General features: G+C 43.4%; 1 protein-coding gene across 1 annotated transcript in view; it reads left to right on the top strand.

The window, feature by feature from the left end:
• The window catches only part of TMEM145 (transmembrane protein 145), a 198498-nt gene that overhangs the window by 159683 nt on the left and 25368 nt on the right, over positions 1-13447 (top strand). Inside the window, exons 11-12 of the mRNA XM_073602043.1 lie at positions 1903-1996; positions 7676-7848. Of these exons, the coding sequence (XP_073458144.1) occupies positions 1903-1996; positions 7676-7848 (267 nt within the window). The remainder of the gene's footprint in view (positions 1-1902; positions 1997-7675; positions 7849-13447) is intronic.

Here is a 13447-nt window from a genome sequence, read left to right on the forward strand (position 1 = left end):
CCCTGCGCGAGCCGTCGTAGCTATACGTCGGCTCGCGGGGTCGGGATAGCAGGCGCGCGCCCGCTGCTCTGTGGGGGTGCCGATGCTTGTGGCTGACGGTCACGATGACCGACGGTCGCGATGACCGCCGGTCACGAGCGGTCGCAACCAGGAGACACAGAACAGGGTCGAGTGTGTGTAAACACATACTTCCCTGTTCTGTTAGGAGTGACAGATCATGTGTTCCTATTAGCTAGGAACCACGATCTGTCACTTCCTCTAGTCAGTCCCCCCCCCCCTTCAGTTAGAATCACCTCCCAGGGAACACAGTTAACCCCTTCACTGCCCCCTAGTGTTAACCCCTTCACTGCCAGTGACAATTTCACACGGACGGCTGTTCTGCTGCAGTTAAAAGCATATATTATGTTCTGTAAAATTCAAGACTCCAGGCACTGCGATCAGCTGCATTTGTACAGTGAGATTACCTGCGTTTACGTGCGTTTACATGCGGCTGCATTTAGCTGCGTTTGGAAGATTCTTGTAGTTTCTGATGTGCTTCCTGTTGCTTTCCTTTCCTTGTTGCCGCTGGAGAAATAGTACACTGCGATTACCTGCAGTTATGTGCAAATAGCTGCAGATTCTATCCGCACCAAACCACATGTAACTAAATCGCAGCTAAATGCAGTGTGTGAATGGGGCCATAGGAAAGCATTGTGTGCTTGTAGCTGTGGTAGAAAACTAGAAAATCCGCAGCTAAAAGCACAATTCTATCCGTCCGTGTGAAAGGGGCCTAACAGTAATCAATGCATTTTTATAGCATTGATCGCTGTATTAATGCCAATGGTCCCAAAAATGTGTCAAAATTGTCCGATGTGTCCGCCATAATGTCGCAGTCACAATAAAAATCGCAGATCGCTGCCATTACTAGTAAAAAAAATTAAATAAATAATAATAATGCTATAAATCTATCCTCTATTTTGTAGACGCTATAACTTTTGCGCAAACCAATCAATATACGCTTATTGCGATTTTTTTTTTTTTTTTTACCAAAAATATGTAGAAGAATACATATCGGCCTAAACTGAGAAAAAATTGGCTTTTAAAAAAAAAAAAAATGGAGATATCTATTATAGCAAAAAGTACAAAATATTGTGTTTTTTTTCAAAATTGTCGCTTTTTTTTTGTTTATAGCGCAAAAAATAAAAACCGCAGAGGTGATCAAATACCACCAAAAGAAAGCTCTATTTGTGGGAAAAAAAGGACGTCAATTTTGTTTGGGTGCAACCTCGCACGACCGCGCAATTGTCAGTTAAAGCGACGCAGTGCCGAATCGCAAAAAGTGCTCTGGTCAGGAAGGGGTAAATTCTTCTGGGGCTGAAGTGGTTAATAGACTTCTATTAGTCTGGCGCCCTGCAGTGCACTGTACACACATAGAACAACTTATTTTTAAATAAATGATATGACTAACATTTTTTAACTTTAAGATGTTAAAAATGTTAGTCATATTATCATTTATTTAAAAATAAATCGTTCTATGAATCACTTTCCTATTGGTCAAAACTTTGGAGGGGGGGGGGGGGGGCGTCGCCCCTACGCCCCTTATGGACCGGCCGCAACTGTCCAGATCCTTTCTATTACTTTTTACTGAGTCGCCCAGAATATAAAAGCAAGTCAGGAGTTCTAACTTTACTGACTTCATACTTGTCTTGGAACAGCTGTACGTAGCAAAATCAAGGATGAGATGACACCCCTGACACATTTAATGAACAATAATTAGCGGCAATGCTGATACTTCCTTTTTTTGAGAGGCTCATTTTAGGAGGAACGCAACGTCTTGATGTTAAACACAAGTTATTCATGTCCATGCATCAGCAGCCTATCCGGTATTCTGCCACGTTACTTTCTTTTGCCTTGTCATTTCAGGGGTCGGATCAGCCACCTCGGTTCCATTAAGCTGTCAGTTTACATGACGCTGTACACGGTTACACACACGGTGCTGTTTATACATGAGGCTCAGGTAAGAATCTTTAAAGTCATACAGTCAAGTCCTAAATTTTATGTGCAAAATCAACAAAATGTGGAGCTTAAGCAAATATGAGTTCTAAAGTGACCCTGTCATCATAGAAGAAGAAGGCTTACCTGTAAAAAAACAAAACAAATCCCATCCACTGTGTACTTACCTTAAAGTTTAACTAAAGGCAAAACATTTTTTTTTTTAGTTTTGGATAGAGGGGAGAGGGATTAGAACATCGGTCAGTTTTTATTGTTGTCTGCGTCCCCCGTTAAAGCGGTAGTAAACTGCAGTTGAGGAAAAAAAAAATACCCTGCAAGGCAATGTCATAATATGCTAGCATGCATCACATACTAGCATATTATGGGAGACTTACCTCAAAGCCCTTCCAGGACCGCGCTGTCACCGCTGAGAGGGCTTCCATTTTCCGCGGTCTTCCTTCCAGATTTGCGGCCCCTGGCTACATGAGTGGCCGAGGGCGCGATGACGTCACTCCCACTGTATACCGGACCTTCAGAGTGCATGCGCCAGTGACGTCACCAGCTGCATGCACTCTTAATATCTCCTAAACAGTGCAAATTTAGGAGATATTCACAGTACCTAAAGGTAAGCCTTATTATTGGTACAAGTTGTAGAACAGTTTACTACCAAATTAGGGAGATTCACCCTCTATATTTTGTCCTATTTACCATTATTATTGAAAGTAAAAGAAAATTCCAAATTTTGGGTTGTCTCCAAAAAAGTAATTAAGGGTAAGGGGACTTAGGGAACTCAGTCAAGTAATTGCCAGACCATTGTTCCTAATTTTTACAGATAGTCTACTGACTGGAATGGTACCAGCTGATTGGAGAAAAGCCAATGTAGCACCAATATTTAAAAAGGGCCCAAAATACATCCCTGGGAATTACAGACCAGTTAGCCTAACATCAATAGTATGTAAACTCTTAGAGGGGATGGTAAGGGACTATATACAAGATTTTAGTAATGACAACTGTATCATTAGCAGTAATCAGCATGGATTCATGAAGAATCGTTCTTGCCAAACCAATCTATGAACCATCTATGAGAAAGTGAGTTGCCATCTAGATACAGGAAGGCCCCTAGCTGTGGTGTATCTGGATTTTGCAAAAGCATTTGACACAGTTCCCCATAAATGTTTACTGTACAAAATAAGGTCAGTTGGCATGGACCATAGGGTGGGTACATGGGTGGAAAACTGGCTAAAAGGGTGAGTTCAGAGGGTGGTGATAAATGGGGAATACTCTGAATGGTCAGGGGTGGGTAGTGGGGTCCCCCAGGGTTCTGTGCTGGGACCAATCCTATTTAATTTGTTTATAAACGACCTGGAGGATGGGGTAAACAGTTCAATCTCTGTATTTGTCGACGATACTAAGCTAAGCAGGGCAATAACTTCTCCGCAGGATGTGGAAACCTTGCAAAAAGATCTGAACAAATTAATGGGGTGGGCAACTACATGGCAAATGAGGTTTAATGTAAAAAGATTTAAAATAATGCATTTGGGTGGCAAAAATATGAATGCAATCTATACACTGGGGGGAGAACCTCTGGGGGAATCTAGGATGGAAAAGGACCTGGGGGTCCTAGTAGATGATAGGCTCAGCAATGGCATGCAATGCTAAGTTGCTGCTAACAAAGCAAACAGAATATTGGCATACATTTAAAAGGGGATCAACTCCAGAGATAAAACGATAATTCTCCCGCTCTACAAGACTCTGGTCCGGCCGCACCTGGAGTATGCTGTCCAGCTCTGGGCACCAGTCCTCAGGAAGGATGTACTGGAAATGGAGCGAGTACAAAGAAGGGCAACAAAGCTAATAAAGGGTCTGGAGGATATTAGTTATGAGGAAAGGTTGTGAGCACTGAACTTATTCTCTCTGGAGAAGAGATGCTTGAAAGGGGATATGTTTTCAATTTACAAATACCGTACTGGTGACCCCACAATAGGAAGGGAGTTTAACAAGACTCGTGGCCACTCATTAAAATTAGAAGAAAAGAGGTTTAACCTTAAACTACGTAGAGGGTTCTTTACTGTAAGAGCGTCAAGGATGTGGAATTCTCTTCTTCTCTTCTCTCGACCACAACATACAGGGATATACAATGTAATACTGACATATAATCACACATAGGTTGGACCTGATGGATTTGTGTCTTTTTTCAACCTCACCTACTATATAACTATATGTAATAGAGGGGAAATCTTCAAATGGGGACACTAGTACTGGTAACCTGGGGGTCCCCAAGGAATTCCCTTAATTTGCAGGGATTTCCTCCCACTTCCTGTTTGGATATCCAAAATGAAAAAAAAAGTTTTGCCTACAGTTCTACTTTAAAGGTGACCCATGTCTTAAAATGCAGCTTACTTGCTTACCCGACTGTTGCAGATGTTAAATCCCTTTGGATAGGTTGTATATTTGTTCACCCCTCTGCAGGTCATGATTGCTCCCAATGTTTTGTACATCCTGTAGTGACATGGGAGGAACCAGTGCATGTGGTCGGGGGAGCACACAACTGTGGAATACCTGAAATGTTCAGGGATCATTTGAAGCAGCAGTGTTTCCAGACATGGGCCATCAGAAACATAAGTTTAGATAGTAAATAGACGTGAAGAGGAAAGGGATTTTGACGGTGCAAGTAAACTGTGCATACGGAAAAGCTGTGTATCTTTTCTCTTTTAAAAAAACAGTTTATTGTTTACATTCAATTAAAATGGAACATATATATTGTATAAAGTAGCAAACATATTTCTTTTTACAACAATATAAAAACAGAGTGGTCAAATAGGGAAATGAAAAAGAAAAAGTGTACACTACAAATTCACAGATGGTAGTTACTGCATACTAGCCCGACATGTTTCGCATTGTCGCTTTTTCAAGGGATATGCAACTGTTTAGTGAGTCATCCAATACTTTTAGTAATTCTACAAAAATAAAAAAAAATAGAAAAAAGAAAAGTTTTTGTATACAAACATAAATAGTGTTCAGTGTTGATACAGCATTGAATACAATGAAAAAACATGTGTTGTCACTCTGAAATGTCCGTAGTGGCTCACCCCTGAAGTTGACCCTACAAAGCCTCGTCAGAACCGGCGTATACAGACCCAACCAAGCGGGACAGCAGGGGGGCTTATTTGCAACCACAGGGAGCAGAAAGATGAAGCTGTTATATGAATAGTAAATATTCAGTGTCAACGAGATTGTATGCAAAGGGTTAATTGGGTTAAAAAACCAATGAATTGACACTTACGTCGATAGTTAATTAGGGCTGTAACCAAGGATACCGGGACAAAGGAGGGGCTGCCGCATCCACACGGACGCCCGGGGCACATCCTTGTGATGTGCCCATTCTGCGCCGTGCCTCCCCGTGGGACCAGTTCCATCGTAGGGCACTGTTGGTGCCCTCCCCCCGCCCCCTCGCCCCGTGACGCGGCTTCCATGCGGGCTCGATGCGGACGTGATGGCGCCAATGCGCATGCCCGAGAGACCGAAAACCCGTCCAGACTCCAATTCCCACAAGGCGCAGCGCCAGCAGAGGGAGCCGACATGCGCAATGCCGCGCCCGGCGGCTCCTCCCGCATGGAAGCCGCGTCACGGGACGAGGGGGCGGGGGGAGGGCACCAACAGTGCCCTACGATGGAACTGGTCCCACGGGGAGGCACGGCGCGGAATGGGCACATCACAAGGATGTGCCCCGGGCGTCCGTGTGGATGCGGCAGCCCCTCCTTTGTCCCGGTATCCTTGGTTACAGCCCTAATTAACTATCGACGTAAGTGTCAATTCATTGGTTTTTTAACCCAATTAACCCTTTGCATACAATCTCGTTGACACTGAATATTTACTATTCATATAACAGCTTCATCTTTCTGCTCCCTGTGGTTGCAAATAAGCCCCCCTGCTGTCCCGCTTGGTTGGGTCTGTATACGCCGGTTCTGATGAGGCTTTGTAGAGTCAACTTCAGGGGTGAGCCACTACGGACATTTCATAGTGACAACACGTGTTTTTTCATTGTATTCAATGCTGTATCAACACTGAACACTATTTATGTTTGTATACAAAAACTTTTCTTTTTTCTATTTTTTTTTATTTTTGTAGAATTACTAAAAGTATTGGATGACTCACTAAACAGTTGCATATCCCTTGAAAAAGCGACAATGCGAAACATGTCGGGCTAGTATGCAGTAACTACCATCTGTGAATTTGTAGTGTACACTTTTTCTTTTTCATTTCCCTATTTGACCACTCTGTTTTTATATTGTTGTAAAAAGAAATATGTTTGCTACTTTATACAATATATATGTTCCATTTTAATTGAATGTAAACAATAAACTGTTTTTTTAAAAGAGAAAAGATACACAGCTTTTCCGTATGCACAGTTTACTTGCACTGTCAAAATCCCTTTCCTCTTCACGTCTATTTAAATTCTTGCTCAGGGATGTGGTGCCTATCTATGAGGGTGTTTTTCCCATATTCGGAACCAAAACCATAAACAAGTTTAGATAGTCTTCTTTTACAGGGCTGGTCTTCTTGTGACACAGCAAACTGCCAAATACACAATTTAAATACACATTTAAGAGCTATTTTGCCTGCCAAGCGATTTGTATTTCTGCCCTTCCAGTCCTAAGATTTATACAGCTCTGCCACACAACACTGCAAGCCCAGTGACCAGGTATCTCTGCACAGTTAGGTGCTCCACCAGCTCAGCAAGGAATCTGTCCGCTAATCCCCACTGAGCAGGCAGATGGGTGGTCTGTGTCCGATCGGCTTATACAGCGGACACAGACACAGCCCGCTCTCCTCTATGGGTGATCGGATGTAAATGGACCACCTGTCCATTTACACCCGACTGCTATCCAATCCGCTAGATCATTGATTCTCAACTCCTGTCCTCAGGGCCCACTAACAGGCCAGGTTTGCAAGATAACTGAAATACATCACCGGTAATATAATTTGCTGCTCAGTGATTGCAGTATTCTAGTCTGCATCTCCCCAAGATAATACATAAAATCTGGCCTGTTAGTGGGTCCTGAGGACAGGAGTTGAAGAAAATGGAGGGTCTAATCAGGTCTTCCTGAAATACTGACAGGCGGACTTAATCGGTCAGCCCATATGAAAGGTCAGCAGTTCAATTAGGTCACCTCCTTTCCTCCACATTGTGATTCAGAATGTGTATATACTCTTTGACTTTTATATTTATCATTTTGTATTCTTTACATTCAGGGGTGATCATCTTTCCCTAACCACAGGTGATCACTCCATGTGCGATTACATCTGAACAGCTGCGGACATGTGCAACTGCTGTCAACCTGTCATTGCCTTGTACAGGCTGAGCAGCCACAACTATCAGCATCCACCTATGGATCCAGCCACAGAAATAGGCTTGATTCTTGCCATAGCTGGCACATAATTCACTGCCATAAGTGATTTATAGCGACAAGGAATTGCTGCTACAAAATTGTCCATCGGACTTTAGATTAGAATAGGTATGGGACGTTATTCCCTATGAGTTTGGCACAAACCCTGGTCCTTTTCCTCCTTTGTGTGCTGCACGCTATGCATTTTGCAGTACATAAGCAACATGTACATCAAATATGTAAGCTCTGATAAGATATTCATGTTTATTATGGTTAAAAGGTTCTTACTTGTCTCTATTATTGTGTGTTGCTCCCAGTTCTTTGACCCAGCTCAGGTCCTTTACACATATGAGTCCCCTGCTGGCTATGGGAACATTGCTCTACAGTTTCTGGCCTACATATGGTTCTGTTACGCCGTGCTGGTGACCCTCAAACATTTCCCAGAAAAACAGGCCTTCTATGTGCCCTTTTTCGCAGCTTATACTTTGTGGTGAGTATGAGAGTGGATCAAGTGGTGGGAGACCTGTGGTAGAATTATGTCTTGACATACCATGCACTTAAACACAGTGGACCAATGATATGTAAAAAATGGACCTAAAGCTAAACAATGGGTTAACCCAGCCATTCTCAAACAGGGTTCCATAAAACCCTAGGCTTCCTCAAGATGTTGCTAGGGGTTCCTTGAGTTGTGGTTGACTGACCTCCTATTTTATGGTACTTACATAGTTTCAACACTTGGCAGAGCCAGTGGCATGGCACCAATGATCTTTTTAGCTGTCTGTAGGGGTGGCATTCTGACCACCACTGTAAGGAGGCATTCTTTCCATTGACCTAAAGCCTAAACAATTGGTTAACCCACCCATTTTAAAAGAAGGCTCCATAAGACCGGGGCTTTTTTCTCAGAGAATAGGTGAAGGAAATTCTCCCTTCTGAGTCACTTATCTCCACCCCCTACCCACCTCTGAGCACCATCCCTTAGTTCCACCCCCTACGCACCAGCCAGTATCGCCCCTGTTAGAGAATACAGAACCAAGTATCATTTCGTAGTGATAAGTAATTTGAAAAGCAGTAAAGTAGATCTCCCAGCAACAATAGATTCCCCCAGCAACATTGGACCCCAACAACAATAGATTCCCGCAACAACAACAGCAGGAAACCCAGCATCAAAAGCCTCTCCAGCAGCCAGCATTAATAGACCCCCTCCCTCAACCATAGATCCCTTCCAGCAACAATTGACCCCTCCCCCCCAGCAACATAAGCCCAACCAGCCATCGATTCCTCATCTGCAACAATAGACCTCCCCAGCAACAATAGACTGCCACGCAAAAGCAGATGCCCTCCAGCAGCAATAGATCCCTCAGCAGCCAGCAATAATAGATCCCTCCTCAAGAGTAGATCTCTTCTGGCAATAATTGACCCCCCCCCCCCCCAGCAACATAAGCCTTCTCCCAGCAACAATAGATCCCCCACCAGCAACAATAATGGACCTCCCTAGCAATAATAGACTGCCATTCAAAAATAGATCTTCAGGAGCAATAGATCCCCTGGCAGCCAGCATCAATGGACCCTTCAGCACACCCCAGAACCCCTTGCTCTTACATACATTCAGTGCTGGAGGTGCCAGAACTGCGTTATCCCGCATTCCCGCAGAAAAAAAGCCCTGCACAGAACCCTAGGGTTACTCCAGAAGTTTGCTAGGTGTTTGAGTTTTGGTTGATTCACCTTCCATTTGATGGTGTCTACAGAGTTCCAAGCCCTACACCACTTGGCAGAGTCAGTGGCATGGCACCAATAAACTTTTTTTTAGCTGTCTGTAAGGGTGGCATTTTGACCACCACTGTAAGGGGGCATTCTTAACATGGACCACCAAAGTAAGGATGAATAGGTTTTAGCAGGGGTTCCCCTAGGACCTAAAATTATTTCAAGGGTCCCTCTCAGATAAATAGGTTGAAAAAGACTGGATTTACTAGAGCCATGTTGGGAGGTTGAATTTGAGTTCAAGATGTGCTATTGGTTGGCTGTTTGGGCAAAATTTTCATAAAGAGCCTATTAATAGCCTAGCTTATAAATTTATTTCACCACTAGAGTGGCTTATAACTGGTACACACGGGCCAAACATCAGCTGGTATTGGCAGGTTCAACAGTAACGGGCCAACTTTTGTCCAGTGTGTACAGAAGCCTGCCAAACATCTGACTTCTGTTGAATGGGCATGCTGGAAAACCAACAGGCGACCGACATCCGTTCAGCGCTCACAGCCAATGGGCAGGGGGCAGTCCCCCTTTCAGAACACAATAGCTCAGTGGGGAGACTATGCAATGTTAGTACAACAAGCTCCTCAGTTTTTTTTTCAATCAGCCTGCTGGGTTGAACGACAAAAAAATCCTGTGGTGTACCGGACTTTGGCCTATCAGGCAGTTACAGGAATGAGCCCAGAGAAGATTAAGCACCACAAGGCAGCTTTTATTTGTTGAATTGGCAACATTCTTGTTAAGGGGTTAGGCCTACTTTATAGGACACCTCTACTCAATGGCGTCCCTAGGGGGGGTCAGAGGGGCCCTGACCCCCCCAACATTATGCTGTGCCCCACCATGTGCCCCCCCAATAAAAAAAAAAATTTTTTTTTTTTTTTACAAAAAATCAATGTCTAAGAGGAAGAGAGTCCCCAGTCAGCTCCTGCGGGTGATTCCTCCCCCCTCCCTCTGCTTGCTGACACTGCATAATGCGAGCGCTCACACAACCACGGCCGCCCGATCTGTTCCTTCCCCTGCATCCTCATTGGCAAGGAGAAGAGTGAGTTGCAGGAAGGACTCCACCAGGACTCTTAGTTACTGAAAAAACAGACTGATTTCTCCCATCCTTAGGACAGGAGAACCAGCCTGTAAATTCCAAGAGATGCCAGACCAGCGCTGTCAATAGCAGGGGCAGGACAGCAAGAGGAGGCTGGGGAACCCCACAGTGGCAGAACACCAGGGCCCGGAGGCAAGACAACCTTTGCAACCCTGATAGTTCTCCCACTGCTTTGGATCCTTATATTTTCTTGGTATGCTGGTGACATATATCTCTTGTTTTCTGCCACCCTGGGGGACCCCAATACAGTAGGAAGGGAGCTCACTGCAGAACATGTGAAAGGGCCGTTGTGGGGTCGTAGTAAAGGGCCCCAGGATATAGATATATATCTATATATATCTATATCTATCTATCTATCTATCTATCTATCTATCTATATGCATTTTATAGTTGCCCCCCTACTTTTGTCCCTCTCCCCCCATGTGCCCCCCCTAAATATGAAAGCTGGAGACGCCACTGCCTCTACTCAGGAATTATAGAGGAGGCCATTGCTAAACTCTGACTATTCTAGTTGCCTGGATTTCATTCTGAATCTGTGGTTTTAGTACTTTCAAATTCACTGGCCCAAAACAAACTGGCAATATAAGGTTCGATATCTCTCATTCAGCCTGCAGGCAAAGGAAAGAAACTTGGCACCGAACAGCGCAGATGGACAAATACCCCTTCTGGGCTATTGTACTCTGACAGCTGTCAGTGGTTCTCTGAATACAATAGCCCATTTACAGTACCTTGAAAAAGTATTCATACCCTTTGAAATTTTTGACATGTTACAAGCAAAAACGTAAATGTATTTTATTGGGATTTTATGTGATAGACCAACACAAAGTGGCACATAATTGTGAAGTGGAAGGAAAATGGTAAATGGTTTTCAACATTTTTTACAAATTAATATGTGAAAAGTGTGGGGTACATTTGTATGGCGCCCCCCTGAGTCAATACTTTGTAGAACCACCTTTCACTGCAATTACAGCTGCGAGTCTTTTTTGGGGATAGTTCCACCAGCTTTTCACATCTAGAGAGTGACATTTTTGGCTATTCTTCTTTGCAAACTAGCTCAAGCTCTATCAGATTGGATAAAAATCATCTGTGAACAGCAAGTCTTGCCACAGATTCTCTATTGGATTTAGTTCTGGACTTTAACTGGGCCATTCTAACACATGAATATGCTTTGATCTAAACCATTCCATTGTAGCTCTGGCTGTATGTTTAGGGTTGTTGTCCTGCTCGAAGGTGAACCTCTGCCCCAGTCTCAAGTCTTTTTCAGACTCTTAACAGGTTTTCTTCTAAGATTGCCCTGTATTTGGCTCAATCCATCTTCCCATCAACTCTGACCAGGTTCCCTGTCCCTGCTGAAGAAAAGTGTCCCCACAACATGATGCTGTCACCACCATGTTTCACGGTGGGGATGGAGTGTTCAGGGTGATGGGCAGTGTTAGTTTTCCGCCACGCATAGCGTTTTGCTTTTAGGCCAAAAGTTCAGTTTTGATCTCATCTGACCAGGGCACCTTCTTCCACGTTTGCTGTGTCCCCCACATGGCTTCAGACTGCAAACAGGACTTCTTATGCCTTTCAACAACGGCTTTCTTCTTGCCACTCTTCCATAAAGTCCAGATTTGTGGAGTGCACGACTAATAGTTGCCCTGTGGACAAATTCTCCCACCTGAGCTGTGGATCTCTGCAGCTCCTCCAGAGTTACCATGGGCCTCTTGGCTGCTTCTCTAATGAATGTTCGCCTGTCAGTTTAGGTGGACGGCCATGTCTTGGTAGGTTTGCAGTTGTGCCATACTCTTTGCATTTTCCGATGATGGATTGAACAGTGCTCCGTGAGATGTTCAAAGCTTGGGATATTTTTTTTATAACCTAATCTTGCTTCTCCACAACTTTATCCCTGACCTGTCTGGTTTGTTCCTTGGCCTTCATGATGCTGTTTGTTCACTAAGGTTCTCTAACAAACCTCTGAGGGCTTCACAGAACAGCTGTATTTCTACTAAGATTAAATTACACACAGGTGGATGCTATTTACTAACTAGGTGACTTTTGAAGGCAATTGGTTCCACTAGATTTTAGTTAGGGGTATCAGAGTAAAGGGAGCTGAATACAATTTTCACATATTTATTTGCAAAAAAAAATTGAAAACCATTTATCATTTCCTTTCACTTGGAAATTATGTGCCACTTTGTGTCTATCACATAAAATCCCAATAAAACATTTACATTTTTGGTTGTAACATGACAAAATGTGGAAAATTTCAAGGGGTATGAATACTTTTTCAAGGCGCTGTACAGTATAGAAGTAATATTTTTATCTTGTACTACAATGAGCAGTTTCCCACTACAACCAGTTACCAATGGCTTTTTGTGAATTAAGTGCAGCTGAAATGAGGAAAGAAGTTTATCATTGGGTGCTGTTGGGTTCCTGTGTTGTGCACACTTTTTGGGTAATACATTTATTATTTAGTTTACTAAATATAACCCATCCTGCTTAACAGAAAAGTATGGGTTTGTAATTAAAACAAACATTCATACTCACCTCTATGCTGCTGCTCTAAGCCTGAGTACTGAGTGATCACGTGACTGCAGATTGCTCGGTTCTCAGTTTGTTTGGAGCAGAGAATGGTGACTTAAGTCATCGCTCTCTGCTCTGCTCCTCTAGTGCTCATTGGAGTGCCGGGCTGGGGAGGGGGGAGGCTCTGGCACCAGCTGTCAGTCAGTCAGCAGGGTGGATCCTGACAATATTGCCTGGACCCTTCCAGAGTCTGGAGCAGCTCTGCCAGATCAGCTGATAATGGGCAACAGCCTGCTATCACCTGACTCTGCGTTACAGGGGAGCAAAAGATGTCAGAAAGGTTGAATGAAATTTAAAGTGTATCCTCACAGGGTAACACTGTGGATACACTAGTAACAATATGCCAATGTCCCGATATTAAGTGGAAAAAAAAGCTAATAAGGAATTGCAAAAATGGACTTTATAGGCACACACATAGTAAAAATTATTGAAATTTTAATTGGAAAAAGTTTAAATCGTAATTTACAAAACATAAAAAGAAAACACATCATAATAATACATGTATTATGTATCCAATTAAAATTTCCATAATATTTACTTTATGTGTGTGCCTATAAAGTCCATTTTTGCAATTCCTTATTAGCTTTTTTCCACAGGGGAGCAAAAGTTGGGCACTCTTGTGACCCAAATGAGATACAGTACTTCTCTTTTAAGGAGGTCCAGATATGGGAACTTG

This window comes from Aquarana catesbeiana, linkage group LG10 (assembly GCF_042186555.1).
Source record: "Aquarana catesbeiana isolate 2022-GZ linkage group LG10, ASM4218655v1, whole genome shotgun sequence".
In the NCBI taxonomy this organism is placed as follows: domain Eukaryota; kingdom Metazoa; phylum Chordata; class Amphibia; order Anura; family Ranidae; genus Aquarana; species Aquarana catesbeiana.